The sequence below is a fragment of the Lactuca virosa genome, chromosome 8 (assembly GCF_052849685.1).
Source record: "Lactuca virosa cultivar CGN04683 chromosome 8, Lactuca_virosa_CGN04683_v6, whole genome shotgun sequence".
Classification (NCBI taxonomy): Eukaryota; Viridiplantae; Streptophyta; class Magnoliopsida; order Asterales; family Asteraceae; genus Lactuca; species Lactuca virosa.
Genome location: NC_136433.1, coordinates 45,972,553 through 45,998,409, shown reverse-complemented (window position 1 = coordinate 45,998,409; position 25,857 = coordinate 45,972,553). Strand labels below are relative to the sequence as shown.

The following is a 25,857-nucleotide window of genomic DNA, read 5'->3' as shown; positions in this document are numbered from 1 at the left end:
GAGAAGAGAAAGGGAGTGAGGTGATGTGCATGGAGATCCACCAAGCAATAAAGAGGTGGCAAGTGCACATTAATCTTGATTTCTCCCTTTTTTGTTTTACTCCTTGGGCCGAGAATGGGCCTAGTGGGATGAAAAAAAATGGTGTTGGGCCCAAATCCTTGGCTTGATCGACTTTTATAGGCCCAATAAAAATTTTCGGCCCATTGGGCTCATTAGATGATCCACGGACCATTTGAAAGAAAGAAAGGGACTTTATGGCCCATTAAGGCAAATTAATTCTCTTATGGCCCAATAAGGCCCATTAGGGTTAGAATGAATCATTCTAGGCCCAAATGGTCCAAAATGTTATAGATTTATGAGTTGGGTCCATTTAGAATCCAAATAGGGTCTCTAAGCCCAACATAGTTGAATTGAATGCTTATTGGTCCATTAGGCCCAATAAGGAAATCCTAGTCCATAATGAACTTGAACCTGGATCTCTAGGGTTTTCAACTCCCCAATTGACTATTTGGATACTTTGTGTAGAGTTTTGAACTTCACTTGTGAATCTTGATTAAGTTTGTGGTCATAGAGTGAACATAGTGTATGATATCAAGTTAGAGTTACAAGTATTATCATAGATGACGTTTACATGATCACAGAATTTCCTGGCAAAAATGCGAGTTGTGACACCAATCAACCATCGGGTTGGAATACCCCAGGCCCTCAACCATCGGGTTGGAATGCCAACATACTATAGGTCCAGTCATCCTCAGGATGGAATACCCCAGGCCCATAACCATCGGTTTGGAATGCCCTCGTACTACGAGTCAAATCATCCTCGGGATGGAATACTCACGGCCCACAACCATCAGGTTGGAATGCCCAGGCCTGTTGGCTCTCGCACAAAGCAGAGGAGCCTCAACCACCAATAAAACATGTGCACATATATCAGATAATCACATAACAATCTATAGACAAACAAACCGATCTAACCGATCATACTAGCATAACATCATCCTATCAATCAGAATACTAATCTAACAGATCATAACAACATAATACCATCCTATCCACCAAGACACTAATCTAACAGCTCATACTAGCATAACATATCAGGATAACAATCCAAAAGGGCCGGTCTTGGTGCCTTAGACCCTTCAGTATAGTGAGGAAACTCACCTCACAGATATCGAACTGTAGTGATAATGCAAGACTCTCGAATCGCAGCCACGAACTCAACCACCTATCACCACCATAGAACCAAGTCCATCAGAATCCAAATTACCAAAATACCCTCAAAGTCCAACTGGTCAACCCTTGGTCAAAGTCAACAGTCCATGTTGACCCAACTCGTCGAGTGCAGCAAGTAACTCGTTGAGTTCCTTAAGAACTCAGAAGGTCATGAAACCCTAACTGGCTCACCGAGTTTCCAACCAACTCGTCGAGTCCATGCGTGTCCAGAAGTCAGGGAAAACCCCTACTGACTCGTCGAGTCCTCTGACCGACTCACCGAGTCCATGCAAAAACCAAATAACGGGAAAACCCTTCCCAACTCGTCGAGTTCCCTATCCGACTCGTCGAGTTCATACGATCCATTTCTTGTCCAGATGATTTTGAGCTACTCCAATGCTCCAATTGGTAGATCTAGCTTCCTAGGGCCTGGTTATCACGTAAAGTTGCAAACTTTACGCACATGCAAGGTCTTAAAAGCCAAAACTAGGCTAAGGAAGAAGCTTAAGGCAAATAGAAGGTCATAGCTTGACAAAGACTGAACCTTTATGACAATAAGGGGATAAGGGAGTCCAGATCTGAAGTTGCAACCTCAGATCTTGCCCCAAGACCGGAAATACCACAACAATACACCCAAAAGGGTTCTAGACCCATGAATGAATAGATCTAGCTAATGGAGAGCCAAGGTAACGACTTGTTACCTTCAAAGTGTGCTAAGATGGAGTAGAATTCGGATCTACAACTTCTCCTTGTTCCAAGCTTCTTGAACTTCAAGCTCTCCTCACCAAGATCTACCTTCCAAGCTTAAAAACACACAAGTATGGAGAGTAAACACGATTTAGGGTTTCTGAGCTCAAGGGGGGCTGTAAGGGAGGCTAATGACCCTTTAAATAGGGTGCAAAACCCTGGAAATTAGGGTTTCATCCTCCAGCTCCAACTCGTCGAGTTGTATCCGCCAACTCGTCGAGTTGGTCACTTAAAACACGCAGCCAAAATCGTTCCTACTCGAGGAGTCAGGGCATCCAAATTGTCGAGTAGACCTTTTAAAATGGAAATAAAGCTGTAAAGTTTATACCTGAGAGTCGGGGTGTTAAAATTATATTTTATATCTGGTAATAAAATTAATTATTTTCTTATATTTAGTTTGTAAATCATTAAACATCAAAATCAAATTTGTAATTTGTAATTATCACTTACAAAAATTTATAATTACCACAAGAATATGAGTATGTCGCTAGATGTACATATATTTTTACATACATATTCAAAAATACATACATTTTTTAATACACATTCAACACTTTCACATATACATTCAAAAGTACATAAATTTTACATATACATTCAACAATACATACAATGATTAATATATCCACATACATACAATACACATTCAGAAGTGAAAAAGAAAACTAACCTGTGCTCGCCGGAAAAACGTAGTTGCAGTCGGTAGTGATGTGGTGTCCTTACCGGCGACAATATTTACCTTAAAAACAGTAAAAAAAATAACAATTAACGGGTGAAATGTTGGTCAGAAAAAAAGAGAAAGAGAAACGGAAAGAGAAAAGGAACGTGGTCGACGGTAGCAGGTCGTAACCGGAGGTGACCGTCGACAAGCGGAGGTGGCAGTCGGTGAGGGAGGTTAATCGGCAGTGGTTCGGTGATCCAAGTACGGGTGGAGAGCAGTGGCGTCGGTGGAAGTTGTGGTGATGTCGCAAATCATCGCTGGAGAAAAATGGGAGAGTTTTGGCAATAGGTATACGTCGTTTGGGATGAGAAGGCTGTTCAAAAGGGGTAACCCTTTAGCGGCGACACCAGGACAATAGCGGCGACCATTTGAAGGGAAATAAACGCGCTTTTTTCCGTCACTCTCCCAAGATTGCCTCTGGCAGGGTTATGCGGATCGACCTCAGTAGCGACGACAAGACATCGCAATTGTCGTCATCCCTATTGTTTATTTCGTGGTTAAACCCTAACCGATGGATCATTCTACAATCATTCGGTCACGATCCAATTTTCTTGTGGAACACTTGGACGATCCAATTTTCTTGTGAAACACTTGGATCGCCGATGGAAAGACATTAGCGACGATACCTTCTGCGACGCCGGTGACCTTTAGCGACGACAAAAGGCACGTTTGCCCGACGTCGTCGCTAAAAGGGTCCGACGTCGTTAAAAGTGTCATCCATATTGACACTATTTCTTGTTGTGAGTGGAGGGGTGATATTTTAAAAAGTAGAATGATTGAAAAATATTATTTTACAAAATAAAAGGGTTGCAAGTAAGGATCTATTATATAAAATTGAGAGATTAAAATATAAAATGAAATGTGCATTATACATGTACAATATACATTATAGATAGTACTTTTATCTTCACTACTATCTTCTCACATAACCTACTTTTATAATTAGCAACATGCATTAGAAGCTTATACCTAGTGCAATGTACCCATTACGATCCTGCAATGGAAGACATGCACTCGGAAGCACCATAATAATTATCCCTCAAGAACTTAGCGAGCCCAAAATCAGCAACATGAGCTTCATAATCGGAATCCAAAAGTATATTGTTTGACTTCACATCTCGATGTAAGATCATCGGAGAGCAATCATGGTGAAGGTAACACAGTCCCTTCGTTGATTCTACAACCATCTTATACCCCGTTTCCCACTGCAAATGTGCGCCTTTCGATCCGTGTAAAATCTCCTAAACTTCCATGAGATATGCCAATTTGTTGTACTTTGGATCTTGGCGTCGAATCCATGGTTCCCACCGATTAACCCTTTGATGCTACGTCAACACTATTCGTCATTGATCCACTGTACACAATTCCAGCTCCACCTTTACCGATTATGTTTTCATTTTTCAAACATTCAAGAACGTCTTCAACTTTTAGATCTAAGCGTTAGAATGTGGTTAGCTTCCAGACGTTGGATTTCTCGAAGTGTTTGTTTTTATATTTGATGAATGTTATATGAATAACGATATGGTTGTGATTACAACGATGATTACTATCATAATCTTTGATGCGGGGATTGAAGGGTTGTTGTTTTGTGATGTGGAGATGATCGGACAATGAGCGGTTTGTGGTAAACAAAGGTTAGGGTTACCGGAAAACATGGTGTCACTGAAATCCTTTAGTTGTCCGTCGATTGGGACTCTGCCGGAGAATTGATTGTAGGAGAGGTCCAACACTGTCAAGCTCTCCATGTGACCTAATTCAGTCGGAATCTCACCTTTAAGTTGATTTCGAGATACATTAAGTATGTACAGATTGAACAAACTTAAAATTCCTCTGGGAAATTCACCAATGAAGCTGTTCCTGCTGAAATCAATGGACGTAAGTTGCACACATGTAGCAATGGAAGCCGGAATCTCACCGCTAAGATTATTGTCGCTGACGTTAATTTCATAAAGCTTCTTTAGATTAAATATCGCTTCTGGAATTACACCGACGAACTTATTTGATTGGAGAGATAGAGTTGTTAGATTCGGTAAATCACCAAACGCCTGAGGTATCTTACCGGTGATCCAATTGTTAGACATTGAAGCACTTTGAAGAGACTGACTGTACATTTTATTAGGAAGTTCGCCGGTAAGATTGTTGTCGTCAAGCTCGAGCATGGTAAGCTCCGGCAAGTTGAAGATGCCGGCGGGAATAGTTCCGTTGATGAAATTCTTCATGATTCGAATCTTCGTTAAAGACTTGCAGCCACCAAGTTCTTCCGGTAAGGGCCCAAAGAAGTCATTATCCATTAAAATCAAAAGTCGTAAGTTGCCTGAGATAAACGCCAACAATCACATAAGTTTCCGGATTCCATTGTTATTCTAATATCTAAATTATTATTCTTTCAATGATTAAATGCGAGACTTTTACCTCCTTTGCACAAATCTTTCGGAATTGGTCCGGTGAGTTGGTTTCCGGTGACGTCGAGCATAAGTAGCCGACCATTACGGCCGAGATTCTGTGGGAGTTCAAGCGTGAAATTATTCCCCCAGATCTGAAGAACTTCAAGATTCGGGAGATCACCGATGAAGGGAGGAAGAGGACCGGCGAGACGGTTGCCGAACATATTAATCCAAGTTAGATTTTTTAGTTCCGAGAACGCCTCCGGTATGCCACCGGTTAGATTATTGTTCGATAGATCAAGAAAATTCAAACTAACCATTCCGGAAAGCTCCGGAGGTATTTCTCCGCTGAGATTGTTGAACGGAAGAAACAGAGTATGCAACATCTTCAAATTTCCAAGGCTTGCCGGAATTTCTCCGTTGAGATTACAACCTCCGAGATCTAGTAGTTTTAGTGATTTGAAAGAACCAAACTCCGGCGGAATTCCTCCTTCAAAACTGTTGGAATACCCGGTGAGAAGCTGATCAAGAGTCGACACACGTGATAAGCTCGCCGGAATCTTCCCAGAGAGTTCATTTTGTTGCAAACCTAAAATCTGTAAACTCTGAAACTCCGAGTAATCTTCCGGAATCTCTCCATTGAAGAAATTACCTCCGAGATACAAAATTTTTAGATTCTTCAACTGCACAAACTCCACTGGCAACCTCCCACTGAAATTATTGTTGTAAACGTCGAAAGCCTCCAGCTCCGTCATTCCTGCCACAATATCCCCCTGAAGCTCCCCATTGAAAACATTACCAGAGATGTTAATGAATCTAATCGACGTCAAATTAGACATTTCCACCGGAACTGGACCGGTGAGGTTATCTGATACGAGCGTCAGATTGACCAGTTTGTTCAGAATCCCGATCTCCGGCGGGATAGTTCCGAACAGAGGAACATAGGATATCGTCAACGACGTTACACGAAAGTTTTCATCACATGAAACTCCCGAAAACGAACAATGTGAGTTTTCGACTTTCCAGTCGTCTAATATTTCAGAGGTATTTGATGCCACCATTAATGAAGCTTTGAGCTTCATTAAAGCATCATAATCTGAAAACCCATTTGAAAATTCAAAAATGATGATGATGAAGAAGAAAACGTGAAGAATAACAAATTTCAACATCTGTGTATTTGGGTGGAAGCACGCAGGAAAAAGTTGATGAGTGATTGTGTGATTATTATAGGTGGATTGGGTTTTGTAGTTTTAAATCTGGAAAGATAAAATTGTTGTTATGCATGTCGTGTGGAAAAGATATGAAAAATCTTTGTATTTGATATGATTCAAAATTTCAAATGACTTTCCAGACCCCCTACTATTTAGAAATTACTTTAATGACCTTAGCAATAATTTTTGTGGATTTTGGAGCTCATGCTACAAGCATAATTGTTTAGCTGACCGTAAAAAAATAGGGAATGTGACTTATTAAGGGAATTAACTTTTCGGTATGTTCACATCTGGGTAACTATGTTTTTTTGTACACATCTACGTAACAAAATTGTTCGAAGTGTTCACATATGACCATTATGACCTGCTATAACAGGTTAAATCCTAGATGTGAACGCTTTCAACAAGTTTGTTACCTAGATGTGTAAAAAAAAAAATAGTTAACAAAACAAAAAGTAAAAAATTAAATTACACGAATGGTCCCTGTTGTTTGGGGGAATTTGTGTTTTTGGTTCATAACTTATTTTTTTAACTTGGATGGTCCCTGCTATTTATTTTTGTTGCACGTTTGGTCCCTGTCTTACCTAAAAAGACTATTGTGCCCTTATTAATTTATTTATTAATTAATTTTCTTATTTATGTATTTATTTTTTACATATTTAAAAAAATTAATTTTCCTCGGATGATCCCTACTGTTTATTTTTTAATTATTTTATTTTTTTTAACTCGGATGGTCCCTACTGTTTAATTTTGTTACGAGCTTGGCCTCTGTATTACCTAAAAAGACTATTGTGCCCTTATTAATTTATTTTTTTAATTAATTTTCTTGTTTATGTACTTATGCTTTATATATTTAAGAAAATTTAGTAGACCCCACATATCTGTATCTCCTCAACTTCTATTTAAATATGTAAAAAATAAATACATAAATAAGAAAATTAATTAAAAATAAATTAATAAGGGCACAATAGTCTTTTTAGGAAAGACAGGGACCAAACGCGCAACAAAAATAAACAGTAGGGACCATCCAAGTTAAAAAAATAAGTTAGGGACCAAAAACACAAATTCCCCCAAACCACAGGGACCATTCGTGTAATTTAATTTTTACTTTTCGTTTTGTTCATATTTGGGTAACTATTTTTTTTGTACACATCTAGGTAACGAACTTGTTGAAAGCGTTCACATCTAGGATTTAACCTGCTATAGCAGGTCATAATGGTCATATGTGAACACTTTCAACAAGTTTGTTACCTAGATGTATACAAAAAAAAGATAGTTACCCAGATATGAACATACCGAAAAGTTAATTACCTTAATAAGTTATATTCCCTAAAAAAATATGACAAAACTGTAAAAATGGTTTTTATTGTTGGGTTTTAGTATACTACAACATCCTATGGTGCACATACAACCCTAAATACCTTGGATCTATGTTTTCTCTATTATACATGTAAATGGTTTCCAAGGCATTAAACCTATAACTAGCATGCATTTGACATAAACCATATAATATACTAGTTAGGGAAACATACCTTTTATGTGGCTTGAAGTCTTGATGTATTTGGCCTTAAGAGCTTAGCACCAATAGTATGAAATGCCTCAAATGGAATCACAACACACCTAGGATAAAGGTGGCTATTGAGAGAGAATTTCATGCACCAAAACACCTCCATATTTCTCTAAGAAAAGAAGTGGTGATTTTGGCTATGGAGTAACCTATTTATATGTAGGATTCCAAGGGTCATGGGTATAACCCATAATCTATACCCATGGGTTTTATGATCCATGGTTCATGTGGCCCAACTCTTTATGTATCCATACATAAACTTGGTCCAACATGGATCATAAGCCCAACACATATAAATATAACTAATTATCATAATTAGTCCCCATAGATTTAATTAGTCTCTTTTGATCACTAAATTAATTCCAAATTAATTCTTGATCGATACTAATTAAAACATATGATTTCATATTAATATATTATAACTTATAATATATTAATAAACCATAAATAACCTTCTCTCAAAAGTCCATCCTAACAAATTGTCCTGATGATATGCAACCCAAATGGATCATGCTACTCTCGGGTCAAGTACATACCAATAATAGTTATGGGCTTAGACATCTAATTCAACACTTATGGTATGTATTTTTTCTGGCTTTTTGTTTAAGCCTCGATTTTTTTTTTAATATTTTACTACATATTTGAAGTTACTAGTGTTTTTTTGTTTTTGTTTTTGTTTTTATTTTTTGATTTCTTTTTTTAACTTTTGATTTTATTGAACAAAATGTTGGTTCGAGTTTTTAATGTTAATCAATTGTAAAATATTTGAATCTATATTAAGAATCATAATATTTTCAGGTCATACCATATTTGGATCATATAATTTTTAGATTATAAAATTTTGGATCAAATTATTTCGAATCATAGTAATTTGGATCATATTATTTTTTTAATCACATGATTTTGGATCAATAATATATGCAAATAAATAAAGTTTTTATTCATAACAATTTTAGGATAATTATATATTTTGAATAATAAAATAATCTCACTCCTCCCCCATTAGTTGAGACTTCAAGGAGGTTAAAGAAGACGAATAGAATAGAATTCATGTTCATGCTAAGAGAAGAGCGGATCCAATACCATAGGCAAGTAGTTAATCATATCCCATTCTCTAACTATAACTCTGAGTGAGCTTTTCAAGGCTATGACGAGGTGCGAAGCGAAGCAAGGGTCCCAATTATAATTAAGGATTATAGAATATTTGAGTCAAAATATTTTTAGATAATAACAATTTAAGGATAAAAACATGTTGAATAAGAATTTTTTTAATCATAACTATTTTGAATATATCATATTATAATTAACATTTAAAAAAACCATGTAATTTTTTATAATAAAGTTTAATATCGAAACAATTTTATTTTTATTTTTTTTTTCAAAAAGTTCATAATATATGATATATATTAAATCTTCATAAGAAGTTTTAATTTGAAAAACGAAAATTTTCACGTCCCATTTTTTATAAAAATTAGAATATTTAAACAAAACATGTGTACCATTAATAATAATATTTTTTGGAAATTTTATTTTATATATGAGGCCATGGTGGTATAATAAGTAAACATTTAATTAAATTTATAATTATGACATCTAACACTTATGGCATCTCCCTTGATAAATGAAGGTTTTGTGTCACGTGTCACCTCTTCATTCAATATGACACATGGCATTTTTAAACTTTTTTCAATTAAATTTTATTCCACTTGGTAAATTATGGATTTTTTGGTTTTTTTTTTCAAATTAAAAATTGTAAAAAATTTACTGCATTATACAAATAAAGGAAACGACAATATCCTCCCGATTTTTGTCAATGAATACATTTAATCCAAATATATCTTCCTAAATTACATACACAATTCTCGGAAATCACCACTCATATTGATTCTTATTTGCAGAAACTTATCAAATCAATTCATTCACAGCTATTCTTCATATCCTTTCCAAATTCAATTTTGAAAAATATATACAGCTACAATCTCATTCATATGTCGCGTTTTATTGAGAGATTGAAGATTTACAGCATGACCACGTTCATCATCAAACTCCATTATCAACAATATCTACTACATCAGGTTAGCATATGTAATGATCGATACAATTACTTTACAGAATCACCAAAATGATTTGATTCTTTTTTATTTGAACATTTCATGTTTTCCTCTTCTCCTTTCCATGATATGGTCGAATTGTATACAAATTTATATACTAATTATTTACACATGTTTTACTGCATATAAGTTGTTCGATTAAATGCCTCAAAGAAATTTTTTTCCCCCTGTCACACACCCTGCTGCAACAACTGTGATTGTCATGTTTTGCACTTTTACTCTGAGTCTTTTCTCCTGCATATCAAAATATCTTAAATACTTGTGAATTAAAATTGATCACATGCATATAAAGGATTAAATTTCGTTGGATAACACAACCAATGTATAGGCAATTCTTCAAAATAGAGTAAGCAGGTGATTGGTTTTAAGGAATTTGAATTCCAAACAATTAGAATTTCAATAACAAAATATCTTTAATGCATTTGGTCGACATAAAAGTGTATCAATTTATTTTTGTTCTCTGTTTGGTTTTACATATCTTTCTGGTAGTTGCACATAAGGGTATTTTGGACATTTCGCCATGTCTTTCCTTAAATAACCCTGATTTATATTTCTGTACATAAAGGAATTTTAAAGGTTGAATAACTTTGTTTACAATGATTACATATTGTAACACAAGGATATGGGAATACACCGATTTAGGAATTTCTAATTTTTTTATTATTGTTAGTTTATTAACTAATCTCTGAACCTGTATAATGGCTGTCTTTAAATGCCGCTAATTTTTTTTTATAGTTTATCTACATGTAAAAAGTTCAAATCTATTTCGAAACATGATTATTTAGAGTTATTTAGATGATAATATTGATATACTGATACTCCCAACAAATACCCCAATGAAAGTCAAATGTAAATTTTGACATAAGGGTATTTTGGACATTTCACCATGTCTTTCCTTAAATGCCCCTGATTTCTATTTCTGTACATAAAGGAATTTTGAAGGTTGAATAACTTTGTTTACAATGATTACATATTGTAACACAAGGAAAGGCACAAGTTACAAAAAAAGGTGTTGCAGTAAGATATTTCAAGATCCAAATTTCATGTCAATTAATCATCAATAACTCCCCCAGTCAACAATACATGGGTTGTTTAAAGTTTCTATTTTTGGAAACAATTTCTACAACAGGATATTCAATAATGCAATTTACAGAAGCAAATGCACAACTTACAAGCCAAACAAATTTGTTAAATTTATCGTTTCCATTTTACTTATTTATATATTTGTAAAGAGTGCAAATGCTTATATTTACTTTCTTATATGTGTATTATTTATGCTTCGTCATCATGCTTTTGAAAATTATTTTTGTCATTAATTTATAATACTTTTCTGTTATATAACAACTAATCTTCGTTACTACATTTGGTTTACAGCTTAATAGAAAACACCAATGTTACCATGATCAGTGACTTGGCACTTGCAAAAGATGACTACACGATCAAGGTTCGAATCATTCGTCTGTGGAAACAGATTCCTATGATTGGAATGATATTGATGGACGAAAGGGTATTTTGGATTTTTTTTAGTTTATTATTTTTAATATTATTTATTTATACATGTTAAGTTATAATTATTTTTATATGTAGTATAACTTATTATTATATTTTTTCAACTATTTATAGGGCGCCAAATTTGAATGTAATGTGGATAAACCATTTGCATCCCTACAAAGAAAAACTTTGGAAGAATATGGTGATTACTACATTCAAAAACCCAGAATAGGGTTAAATAATGGTGCTATAAAGTTTGTTGATTGTCCACATAAACTCTATTTCCAGTATAGCACTAAGGTTATTAAATGCAAAGACTTTTGTGGGCCCCATAATTCCTTTGCTTTCATTGACTTCAAACAACTTCATTCTAATTCGATCCAAGCCAATGTGTCATTTGGTTAGTGTATTCCCTCAAATCCCTTTGCTAATGGATTAACTTATCTAAATTTAATTTTTTACACCATAACAAATACATCCTTACACTTTTCGTTGTCTATAATATAGATATTATAGGAAACGTTTTCCAATGTTTTCCATTGGAACCTCCAAAAGACAAACAGGAGCAGAAAATCACACTAAAAATGGAGGATTTAGAGTGAGTTTCATTCTTTATACATATTTTTATTATTCTAATGATGCTTTGTTTTTTAATTTTATTTCTTTTTACAGAGGACATGAAGTTTTTGTTACTCTATGGGGACGTTATGCTGATGAAATTGTTGCATATGTTTCAAACAATCATGGTCATTTTGTAATGATTATTCAACTTGCTAAGTTCAAGAATGTCTGACGTACGTATTTACCATGATACTAATTTGTAATATTTATATTCTTAAAATTTTGGTTTTATGAAATTATTAACATTCATACAAAAATTAAAATATCCATTTCAGAGCGTCCATATGTCAACAACACGTACTTGGCTACAAAGCTTTTTATTGAGGACGACATTGAGGAGATAACTGCTTTCAAAAAAAGGTTTCATGAATTTTCCAAATGATTTCTCATTTCAATTCAATATTTCTCATTTCAATTCAATATTTTATTAATTCATATTTATGATATATAATAATTATTAAATGCTAAAAAAAGCTTTTACAAGCAAGAAAAAACTCTTCGTGTTCTTCGGTCTCACGTGCATCGGGATCATCGATCATGTATTCACTACATGATGATTTTGTTCAAAAGAACACCTTTTACAAAATATCCGCTATTCACGAATTGAATGAGGTACATAATTGATCCCCCTATTAATTTAATTAATCCAATACTAAAATATTAACCAACTCTAAATACACCTACTATCATAGGGAAGTTGTGTGGTAATTCTTGGAACAATAAAGATGTTTGAAGATATGCGGAATTGGTACTATAATGTGTGTACAAAATGCAAGTCAAAGGTTATTTTAATGGATGTTCCAAATGAGACGGTCAATGGCTTGGACCGGTTTGAAGAGAAAAAGATGATGTTTTGTCCAAAAAAAGATTGCAATGGCAAAGATGTTACTGCTGAACCAAGGTATGTAACAAATAAAAACTTAATATATTATTATTCAATAATTTTATATTTATTTTTAATGTTACAAATTTATATATATATATATATATATATATATATATATATATATATATATATATATTAAGTTACATGATCAAAGTTCGAGTTCAAGGTTTAGTTGGAGTGGTGAGTCTTACAATGTTTGATCGTGAAGTAAGAAATCTTCTGAAAATATCTGCTGCTGAATTAATATCAAGATATGAAAGGGTATATGTATTTTATAATCAATACCATATTGCTAAATTAATGTTGTTTTTTAAACATTTATTTAATTCATATTGTTTACTAATAATTTTTTTAGTTCGACAATCCAAGTGACTTTCCAAATGAGTTGAACGCCATGCTCAATAAAAAATTGGCTTTTAAGATCGTTGTCAAGACTTTCAATTTCTCAAAATTTGGTCGTTCTTACAACATTTCCAAGCTAACAGATAATGTCGACATTATTTCTGCTTTGGAAAACATTGAGAAGAAGAATATGATTGAACAGGTAAAAATACACCATACTAATTACTTTACTACATAATATTTGATAGAATCCTTAATGTAACAAACGTTTTTTACCCATAATATTATAGGACATGGATAATGATTCTGTTAATGTAATTGGCTCAGAATTTGTATCTCAAGACACAGTGGCTTGTAAGGTTGTCACACCCCGAAACCGTGATGGCGGAATCGTTCCGGGGTGGAGGACGTCATGCGTAGTATCACAACAATTGTATCATAGCAAGCATAGTACACACAACCAGACATTGAATACATATGTGAAAAAGGTTTACATTGTTTAATACATAGTTTTATTCATATCAAAAGTAAAATAGACAGACGTGACTCTAACGCTTCGTCTTCTCCGAACTCCTGGAAGTACCTGTTTACTAATTCCCTGAGAATACAAGCAGTTTTGAAAGAATATCAGCATAAAGCTGGTGAGTTCATAAGCATTTAGTTTTAGTGAGAAAATGTTCTTTGAATCCATTTGAAAAGTGTTCTTCAAGAAAATCCTTTATTTTCTTATGAAAAGCGGTCTTGAAAGAGTGTCTAATAGTAGAAAATAAACCATCAGGTTTAGAAAACATGTTATCCGTCCTAGAGGTAGAGATGCCAGTTTAGAAGTCCTTGATTACTAACAGCATATATAAAAGTAGTTTTATTACTTAAAATAAAACAAATGAAGAAGAGAGTCCGTAAACAAAATTAGTTTATACTTATTTGCGAGTCGTATAACCATACTTGATATGACCGAGAGACCTTTATAACGTTCTTCAGGCGTTAAGCTAAATGACATTTGTTCACCACAGGCGTGCCCGCCTAACTGTAGCTAGCAGTTCTGGTGTGGGATTGTCAGTCCCGAATAGATCTATTCACAAATCTCACGCTCTCCCTCCAGGAGACTCTGGTTATACTAAAAGGATTTATCACTATACACCTAAGGGTACAGTATTGAAGTAGCGCCTCACAATTCTGTATAATCTAGTTTACTAGCGAGAAATCAGTATAAAACAGTAATTATCCTTGAATAAATGTACTTTATACTTCTGAGAAAACATATAACATAAACTAAATCTGCCATAGTTTATATATATTCATTTATGAAATCTGATTAAGTAGAGACTGCCTAGAGGGTTATCCCAAACTATACCCATTATAGTTTATTAGAGTTGATATGGAAAATGCTTTGTAAAAACCTTTCTGAAAGCTATGAAGTTGGATTTCCAAAATAGAAGTTTCCCTTATGTTCAACATATTACAAAAAGAGATAAAATATCTGAATATGTTATTAAACGTGGAAATCGTTGGACTGCATTAATAAGTTTAAAACTTAACAAAATACTTAGCGTTTGGCTTGTATTCCCCCCTGAAAACATTAAAACACGGAAAATGTAGGGGTATGAACTCACTGTTTGACGGATGATTCGAGCGGATGATCGGTTACGAGTGTTGACTGTCAATTGAGGTTTCTCACTCAAGTGGATCCTAGTAACATATAATAGCACATATATGTATTAGATTTGGGTATTCCATGACAAAACATGACGGGAAACCACCCTAAAGACTTGGAAATGCTTGTCGGGACCTTATGTGATCAAACAAAGGAGGTGTATGGTCATTAGGGTGTGTGTGCGGCCAGGCTGTGTATGCGGTTGCACACAGGAGTGTGCGGCCGTACAGAGGGTGTGTGCAGCCGTACACAGGAGTGTGCGGCCGTACACTCCTCATTTGTGCCCGAAATGTCGATTTTTAGATGTTCTAGTGCTAATACCAAGTCCTACTAGTGAATGAAGGCCAAACTCTTCACTTTGGAGAGCTTTAAGGTGTGTACGGCCACCTTATGAAGATGTGCGGCCGTACACCTTCATGTGATGAAGAACATGATGAACTTTCATGGTTAGGGGCTTAGATCAATGGGTCCTTCATGTATGATAAGCTAGGTGATGGAAAACTCACGTTTTTGAGGCCTTGAGAGCGTTCTTGGATGAAGTTTTTAGAGAGAGAAAGTAGAGGGAGAAAGTAGAGTGCAGCCAAATGAAAGGAATGAGTGAAGGGGTCACCCTATATAAATAGGGATGAGTGTGCGGCTGGAGGATGGGTGTGCGGCCACACACTCGTGTGTGCGGCCATACACTCGGGTGTGCGGCCACACACTCCTTTTGATGGAGTGTTTGGCCTATTTGCAACCCTAAATCTTAAACCAACCCATCCCTAATTCAAACTTTGGTTGTACAAGGCTTTAGATCATCCAAACAGGCTCAAAACAATGCTAAAGATAGCTGAAACGAGTTTAACATTGATAGAATTTGACTAAGGTACAAGATAGAAGTTTCGGGTTGTCACATCATCCCCCCGTTAGAGGGAATTTCATCCCGAAATTCAAGAATAGAGGTATAACTCATAGACTTGGAAAATATGGAGGTACTTAAGGTTCATGGAACTCTTGTGATCCCAAGTGAATCCAAGTTCCTGTTTGACGTTCCAGTGGACCTCCGCTATCGGGATGTGATGTTATTTCGTTCGCTTGACTTCTCGATCTGTGAGCTCAATGGACGCTTGTCTAACTCGAGGTTGTCGAGGGGAATTCGTAGGTGTCTCATCGGACGGACACTTATTTGGTTCGACACAAGAGAGACGGGATGGACGTTGTTAAGCGCTCGAGGTAACTGGAGTTTGTACGCTATGGGATCGATCCTAGCTAGGATCTCAGACGGTCCAGCGTATCTTGGATTTAGCTTTCTACGCTTTCCGAAGCGTATCAGGCCTTTCCAGGGTGAGACCTTTAAAAGGACACGGTCACCAACTTGGAATTTCAAGGGTTTTTGTCTCTCATCGGCGTAGCCCTTTCGTACGATCCTTCCAGCCGTCTCTCGGATGATGACTTGCGAGAGTGCTATTGTGGACTTGACTCCTGTCTAGCTGTGTGTTGCTCACCTCAGCCCAGCGCAGATGGGGTCTGTACTTATGGCTGCAGAGGGCTTCGAACGGTGCAGCCTTGCTACTGGAAAGGTCGCCGTTGTTTGCAAAAAGGTTCAATTAAGGATAGATGAGTGTCTCACGACGCATCTTCAATTGTCTAGATTGTTCTCTTATCTCGTCCATTTCTTGGTGGATGATACTCTTCGCATGAATACTTTCGGGTTTTCGAAGAGTGATGAGTTTTCGAAGTTCGCATCCAATTTGTCGTTACGAGCAACGGGAGTTTTGCGATTGAACTATTTAAGACAAAGGGTTTGGTGCATACAAGTCATGTATAACTACAACTGCCCCTAGCGTATTTACTTAAGCTATCATGATTTGCTTATTAGGGCTTTAAACCTTATGAGGATTACGTGATTCAATTCGGACGAGAAAGCAATCACAATTATGAACAATTATTGGGGTTTTTGAAAACGTACCAAAACAACGCAGAGTCCTTCGATGCTTCCTCCTTCACTGAGGTCAGACTCCTCCGGTTTCCTCATTGTTCTTTTCTGTTGGGCAGTCTATTGTGAAGTGTCCCATTTCGCCACATGTACCGCACACTTGAGCTATGCTAGCGTCGGTAGTGGAAATGATGTGCTCAGTCGGGGCCTTTGCGAAGCGAGCTTCCCGGCCATCCTTAGCCCCTGGATAATTTCTTTTGAAATGTCCAGTTTCACCACACTTGTAGCAAACCTGACCCATCTTTTCACCAGAAATCGAGGTGTTTGACGGTGCTAGTGCTCTGCAGTAACGAGCGGTGTGTCCTTGCCTGTTGCAGTTCTTACATTTCGATTCACAACATTTTCCTACGTGGTGGAAGTTGCATTCCCCGCAATTTGGAAGTTTTCCAGCATATCGTCGCACTAGCGTCGGCACCGGCCTGACGGATGTTGGGACTGTAGGAGTTATCACGGGTTGTTGTCTCTTGGCAAGTTTCTGAGACAATTTGCGCTCCCTCTTGTTCCAGAATTTTCTTTTTGCGCTCTTAGGTTTGGGAGTTGGAGTGTCCTCCTGGATAAGCCCTTGTTGGTTTCCCGGTGTGTTGTTACAGTTCGAGAGGTGGAAACTGTTACCATTCCCATTTGGGTTGTTAGCGTTAAGAACAGCTAGGGCGGCTGCTACGGCTGCTGTGACAGTGGCTTGGAACGTAGCTGAGTCCATCTGAAGGACTGGTGTCTTACTGGTGGGTTGGATACGTTCTTTCGGAGGCATGATTCTGTTACATGTCAAGAAAAGAAGCTTGTGAGCAATAATGGTTGCCTCTGGATGTATCCTAAATGTTTATCTATGCCTTGAGGTTTCCCGTTTTGCTTATCTGACTCTCATTGATTCGACCCACATCCCCATGATATGGTCTTAGCAAGGATAGAAAAGATTTGAGCACACAAAGTTCACATACAATAAGTTTACGAACTCCTGGTTGCTCAGCTCATTGGGCTGGCTGAGTAACTCTCACATTTTCGTCGGCTCTTGACGATATGGAGATTTGGCTATAAGGGTAGTTCCGAGGGTCAAGTCGATACGGGATTCAACTTGGCACTCGGAAGAAATCCCTGGAATGCCTTTGGGGAAGACAGTGGGAAAGTTGCAGACTTCGAAGATGCTCTCGAGGTCTTTAACTTCTTGCGTCTCATTGGCAACATGAGCCAGAAATGCGTAACATTCTTTCTGTAGATGCTCCTAGGCTTCGAAGCATGAAATAATACTAGGGTTCGAACAGACTTATCACTGAAACTAGTGAGGAATCCTGTCAGAAGGAAGATTGAGACGAATCGCTTTCTCGAAGCAAAGGTCATCGGCACGATGGGAGGCTCATTCGTCCTATGACGATTTGGACATTGAAGCTTTTCATAGAGATTGATATGAAATTGATGGGGGACAAGGAATAATCGTCTAAACACATCTTATGATTCATGTTTTGAGGACAAAACAGTGATGGGACCTTGATAAAGTTGCTCAATTTGAATGCTACCGCTCCAAGGTATACTTTTGACAATGATAATCTTTAACTGAAATATGATAGTTGCCATCATTGTCGATATTAAGGTTACACTGAGTTTGGAAATTTTGACCCAGTAGTAGGTCTACAACATACCAACAGATGAACAATTTAACAACATAAAGAACTAGTGAATCAGTACTTACAAGACAAGAATGTCTACAGAGAAAGGAGCTACTTAAAACATAAATAGGAAAGCTATTATTTAAACCCAGAGGAAGGACAAGTAGAATATTTCCTACTGGCGATGGGCATTCCTCAGGCGGAACCTTAAGTTAGCCAGCTGGACGTATACTGCTTGGCGTGCTCGGAGCTCTACGACTTCAGCTCGAGTTGCAGCTAGCTCTCGCTGCTGGGCTTCGTTGTCTCTCAAAATCCTCCCATGAGCAACCTCGAGACTGCGAATACGGTTTGTGTTGGCATCCGAGTCTACCTCGAGTTCCACAGTTCGTTGAATGGCCACCACGTTCATTTCGACATTGTGGGCCACTCGGCGGACTATGATTGGAAAGGATCTATCTGTGGAGCCTCCTCCGTCCACATTGTAGAAGCGGCGATCCCCATTATACGGGTGGGGTTGTCCTTGTTCGTGACTCCACCTATCCATGTTTCCGACCCACATAGGCGTTGGGCCTTCGAGTACAAGCTGAGGGTTGGGATTTGGTATTGGGGCCACTGGGGGTAAGTTCTCAACTTCTGGTTTCGAATCAGTCTCTTCAGGAAATGGTTCGGCAATGCCATCGTCGAAAGGGATTTCATGGTTTCCTTCTGGCTCTGGGAAAGTACGGGTCGCCAGGAAGATGGAATCCAGCCATGCTATCTACGCGAGGTGAGGGTAAAGGAATAGTTAATAGGCATCAGATCTTATAATACTTCCAATGTATTATACTTACATAATTGATTCTTGAAAGATGGATCCTTGGGTAAGTTTTCGGCTTAGTCGTTATAGTATCCTAAAATACTCTTATAGTATTTTAATCCTTATGTTTGGCTCTAGAACTCCTCTAGTATCTAGGTAAGTTTTAGACTTGCTCTAACACCATAGTCACTCCCAAGCACATGTTGGTCATGTCTCGACTGAATATAGTTGATCAGGCTATATTCACCCTAGACATGATTACATAACTGCCTAGGTTTAACCGCGATGTCCAACATCCAATTACTTTTGTTTTGTTCTACTTACGACACGGATTCTGATACTCGGGTATACTTATATACTTTTATAAAAATACTTGTATGTTGAAAGTATACTTTTAGTTTAGAGCACTTAGGCCCCTCAGTATTTATAGTTGTATACCATGTAAGGTTCGGTATACTTAGTTCGCTATAAACAAGGGCTCTGATACCAATCTGTCACACCCCGAAACCGTGATGGCGGAATCGTTCCGGGGTGGAGGACGTCATGCGTAGTATCACAACAATTGTATCATAACAAGCATAGTAAACACAACCAGACATTGAATATATATGTGAAAAAGGTTTACATTGTTTAATACATAGTTTTATTCATATCAAAAGTAAAATAGACAGACGCGACTCTAACGCTTCGTCTTCTCCGAACTCCTGGAAGTACCTGTTTACTAATTCCCTGAGAATACAAGCAGTTTTGAAAGAATATCAGCATAAAGCTGGTGAGTTCATAAGCATTTAGTTTTAGTGAGAAAATGTTCTTTGAATCCATTTGAAAAGTGTTCTTCAAGAAAATCCTGTATTTTCTTATGAAAAGTGGTCTTGAAAGAGTGTCTAATAGTAGAAAATAAACCATCAGGTTTAGAAAACATGTTATCCGTCCTAGAGGTAGAGATGCCAGTTTAGAAGTCCTTGATTACTAACATCATATATAAAAGTAGTTTTATTACTTAAAATAAAACAAATGAAGAAGAGAGTCCGTAAACAAAATTAGTTTATACTTATTTGCGAGTCGTATAACCATACTTGATATGACCGAGAGACCTTTATAACATTCTTCAGGCGTTAAGCTAAATGACATTTGTTCACCACAGGCGTGCCCGCCTAACTGTAGCTAGCAGTTCTGGTGTGGGATTGTCAGTCCCGAATAGATCTATTCACAAATCTCACGCTCTCCCTCCAGGAGACTCTGGTTATACTAAAAGGATTTATCACTATACACCTAAGGGTACAGTATTGAAGTAGCGCCTCACAATTCTGTATAATCTAGTTTACTAGCGAGAAATCAGTATAAAACAGTAATTATCCTTGAATAAATGTACTTTATACTTCTGAGAAAACATATAACCTAAACTAAATCTGCCATAGTTTATATATATTCATTTATGAAATCTGATTAAGTAGAGACTGCCTAGAGGATTATCCCAAACTATACCCATTATAGTTTATTAGAGTTGATATGGAAAATGCTTTGTAAAAACCTTTCTGAAAGCTATGAAGTTGGATTTCCAAAATAGAAGTTTCCCTTATGTTCAACATATTACAAAAAGAGATAAAATATCCGAATATGTTATTAAACGTGGAAATCGTTGGACTGCATTAATAAGTTTAAAACTTAACAAAATACTTAGCGTTTGGCTTGTATTCCCCCCTGAAAACATTAAAAACACGGAAAATGTAGGGGTATGAACTCACTGTTTGACGGATGATTCGAGCGGATGATCGGTTACGAGTGTTGAGTGTCAATTGAGGTTTCTCACTCAAATGGATCCTAGTAACATATAATAGCACATATATGTATTAGATTTGGGTATTCCATGACAAAACATGACGGGAAACCACCCTAAAGACTTGGAAATGCTTGTCGGGACCTTATGTGATCAAACAAAGGAGGTGTATGGTCATTAGGGTGTGTGTGCGGCCAGGCTGTGTATACGGTTGCACACAGGAGTGTGCGGCCGTACAGAGGGTGTGTGCGGCCGTACACAGGAGTTTGCGGCTGTACACTCCTCATTTGTGCCCGAAATGTCGATTTTTAGATGTTCTAGTGCTAATACCAAGTCCTACTAGTGAATGAAGGCCAAACTCTTCACTTTGGAGAGCTTTAAGGTGTGTACGGCCACCTTATGAAGGTGTGCGGCCGTACACCTTCATGTGATGAAGAACATGATGAACTTTGATGGTTAGGGGCTTAGATCAATGGGTCCTTCATGTATGATAAGCTAGGTGATGGAAAACTCACGTTTTTGAGGCCTTGAGAGCGTTCTTGGATGAAGTTTTTAGAGAGAGAAAGTAAAGGGATAAAGTAGAGTGCAGCCAAATGAAAGGAATGAGTGAAGGGGTCACCCTATATAAATAGGGATGAGTGTGCGGCTGGAGGATGGGTGTGCGGCCACACACTCGTGTGTGCGGCCATACACTCGGGTGTGCGGCCACACACTCATGTGTGTGGCCACACACTCATGTGTGTGGCCACACACTCCTTTTGATGGAGTGTTTGGCCTGTTTGCAACCCTAAATCTTAAACCAACCCATCCCTAATTCAAACTTTGGTTGTACAAGGCTTTAGATCATCCAAACAGTCTCAAAACAATGCTAAAGATAGCTGAAACGAGTTTAACATTGATAGAATTTAACTAAGGTACAAGATAGAAGTTTCGGGTTGTCACAAAGGTAAACTACACTTTTATGTCTTTTTTTATATATATCATCATTTTCGTTAATAATTTATCATATTTTCTCTTTTTTAATTTTAGGATGTTAATTCCCACACTGCTGATAATACTCCTGTGTCAAATATTCCATCTGGCAATAGTACAAGTCCATCATCAGGAACCGGAGGTAGAACAGCACACTCACGCTTTATAATTCCTCTAAATCTTACAGAGGATTCTTTTTGTTCTTTTGGGAAAGACAATGATGTAGCCGAATTGTTAAAAAAACATCATTGATTATATGGGACGACGCACCTATGATTCATAAGCATGCATTTGAAGCCTTAGATCGTTCTATGAAAGATATATTCACTTGTGATCTTCGTACCAACTCAAAGTTGCCGTTTGGAGGAAAAACAATTATTTATGGAGGAGATTTTAGACAAATTCTACCTGTTATTCCTAACGGAAGCAGGCAAGAGATTGTTAATGCATACTTCTTTATGTTCCTCTTACATTTGGTCAAATTGCAAAGTGTTAACATTGACAAAAAAACATGAGGTTAAGTGTTCTCGCATCCAATATTCAAGAAACGACAACTTTTGCAAAATAGATTTTGGATATAGGAGAAGGAAAGGTTGGTGGTTTAAATGATGGAGAGGCAATTATTGATATTCCTGATGATCTTCTCATTGTTGATTCTACTGATCCTATTGGTTCATTAATTGAATTTGTCTATCCTTCTATCGTTGAAAATGCCAAGAATCCGATTTGTTTTCAAGAAAGAGCAATCCTTGCACCGAAGAATGAATTCGTTCAAGAGATTAACGAGCGTTTGTTAAAATTATTTTCGGGAGCCCAACAGGAGTATTTAAGTTCAGATAGTCTTTCACATGCAGATTTTGTTCATGATAACATTGATGAAACTTTATATTCCCCTGATGTTCTAAATGGTCTTAGACCTTCAGGTATGTCAATTCATAAGTTGGTATTAAAAGTCGGTGTTCTAGTTATGTTACTAAGAAATATTGATCAAAAATCTGGATTGTGCAATGGAACAAGGCTACGGGTTATTTGTTGGATAAGGTGTCTAAGTCCATAACTTATTTGGTATATACTTGACCCGACCCGGCATGGTCCATTTGGGTTGCACTTCACCCGAACTATTTATATGGATAACATTATGAGAAGAGTATATTTGCGGCCTACTGATATATTATAAGTTATAATATATTAATATGAAATTGTATTATTTAATTAGTATTGATCTTAAATTAATTATGAATTAATTTAGTGATCATAAGGTGACTAATTAAATAATGGGCTATTGTACTTATATAGTGTGGGCTAACACTCATAAGGAAATGGGCTAAGCTTGAATGGGAGTCCATGGATGATCCATGGAGCTTTTAACCCATGGATCCTTGGAATAGGAAAACACATGGGTTATTAGGGTTTGCATGGTTCATAACCCTAATCATCTACACTATATAAAGAGGCTTATGGTGCTTGAGAAGACACTATGTGTGTGTGCATAAGGTGTGGCCGATTTCTAGAGTATTAGAGTGCTCTCTCATAAGTTTTCCAAGTTTGTGGTGATTTGTGATTTCCATTTGAGGCATTCACATTATTGGTGCTTGGCTCTCAAACTCCCAAGGAATCAACTCACTAACAAAGGTATGTAATTCTTCTAGTATCTTTTATGTTTAAAAGTACCCCATGTATGCTAGATAGGTTATAAACCTTGGAAAATTATTTTGCATGTATTTTAGACAAACATAGATCCAAGGTTTCTAGGGTTGCATGAACACCTTAGGAGTGTTAGTTTGCTCAAAACCCAACAGTGGTATTAGAGCCTAGGCTTGTTTGTTTGATACTTGTTGCAAACTTGTTAAAAAACTCAAGTTTTCTGCATTCTGCAGCATGAACTCGCCGAGTCCATGGGGGGACTCGCCGTGTCCATGAGTAAATTCATCCTACTCGTCGAGTAGGTTCGTGCACTCGACGAGTAGAAGCCTCAGAATGCAGATTTTCGAGTTTTGCTGTTGGAAATGGACTAGAAACATTACCCTAAACTGTTTTGGTGTTATAAAACCTGTTTTAGATGGTGTAATGTTTATGCTAATCAATTTACAATGGCTTATATCAAAATTGCATGATAATATGTGTTCATATGTTCTTGGAATTTTTGATATGATGTTCATGTTCTTATGAATTATTGTTAGATCATAGGAATTATTTGCTAAATTGTTTATTGATAATTCTTGATCATTTATGTGTTTTAATGGAGTCCATAATTTGTCCTCAAGTTATGGATTTCCAAAGGTCACTTTCATTTATGCACACTTAAAACACATAAGTTACATGAAAATGAAGAGTCTTCATTTTATGAACCTTTAATTCATAAGTTATGAAATGAAAAGTTTTGAATAGTTTCAAAACTTGTCCTCAATTTTTGGAATTTGTAAAGTTACACACACTTTAATATACTTTAATTCCAAACCCTTAGAGTTTTAAAAGTTAAAATTCAACCCTTATACTATTTATAACATTAATGGTTAATTATTATATATATGTATAAAATTAAGTCGTTTTACCGTTAGTAGGCCTCATTCACGAAGCCGGTCTATAAGGGGGGTATAAGGTTGTTGCCTATAAAATGGCAACTTAATGGGTGTCCATTCTCACCCACCGCTTCCTTGATCGGTGGAGGGTCGTTAGCCGAACGGGTAGGACAATGACTTTAAATTCTCATTAAAAGTATAATGAATATTATAAAGTAACTAAACCTTTAATAAATTCTCAATCTTAGTTACTTTAGGAAAATGTGAATATGGTGCTAACCCATGAAATTCACACTTTGTACCTTACCAAGTCGTTGGTGGACCGTGTGTGGTTAACCGGCACACTAACTTGGACTAGTAAGGATCACGAAGGGTGACTTAATGTTTATCATAGATCGGTGGAGCGTGTGTGGTTAACCGGCACATTGATTAGGTGATAATATTAAGGGTACCAAGTGAATTTGCATGGTTATTCACACCTTGTTTTGTGATCCTCGGCATCCCAGTCACAAAACTTGAAGGGCACAATCGAGATTGAAACATGCCATTGAAAAGTTCAATGAATCTCAAAAGAATCTAGGAATTTCAAAACCAATTAAACCTAATAATTCATTTCGTTTTCATGGTGGAAATTGGTGAATCGTCATTCACCTACCTTCAAATATGTTATAGCTTAGATTACGGCGTCCCTCTTCTAAGTTATAATATATTGTGTTGGATCCTAGCCTTAATATTACATTTGGGTGTATTATTAAGGATTCGATATATCTAATCTAAACTTGTTTTCTTCTTTTCAGATGTCTTCCAACAACAATGCTTCGGGCTCTAACCCTACTAGCTCCTTTTCCCTCATGAACCTTTGTGGGAGGGTCATCTTTGATGGTTCCAACTTCATGGATTGGATCCGGAACATCAGGATGGTCACTCGTTACGAGGACAAGGAATATGTCCTCGATAAGGAGCTAAAGGAGCTTGATGAGTCCACTGCTACTCCTAAGGAGGTCGCTGAGTATCAGGCACATGAAAGAGATGTCACCAAGGTGGCATGCATCATGATGGCCACCATGACAGCTGAACTCCAAAAGTCCTATGAGGACTATTACCCTTTTGAGATGCATCAGGATCTGATGGAAAGGTACCATCAGAGTGCTCGTCAAGAGCGGTATGAAATAATCTCCTCCATGATCACTACCCGTATGAAGGATAGCGAACCAATCACGAGCCACATGCAGAAAATGCAAAGGTATGTGGACCGTCTAATGAAACTGAA

General features: G+C 37.0%; 1 protein-coding gene and 1 pseudogene across 2 annotated transcripts; one reads left to right on the top strand and one right to left on the bottom strand.

Annotated features, from left to right (window-relative positions):
* Positions 1–3,502: 3,502 nt before the first annotated feature.
* LOC145132602 (uncharacterized) lies at positions 3,503–6,339 on the bottom strand (annotated as a pseudogene). Its single transcript, XR_013718153.1, has 2 exons — positions 5,093–6,339; positions 3,503–4,994 (listed from the first exon to the last, which is right to left on the bottom strand). The product of XR_013718153.1 is annotated as an uncharacterized LOC145132602 (transcript).
* A 16,001-nt stretch (positions 6,340–22,340) lies between these two features.
* LOC145130310 (uncharacterized) lies at positions 22,341–23,108 on the top strand. Its single transcript, XM_079065129.1, has 3 exons — positions 22,341–22,544; positions 22,637–22,991; positions 23,086–23,108. Exons 1-3 carry the CDS (start codon positions 22,341–22,343, stop codon positions 23,106–23,108), a joined length of 582 nt encoding a protein of 193 aa, XP_078921255.1.
* Positions 23,109–25,857: the final 2,749 nt, after the last annotated feature.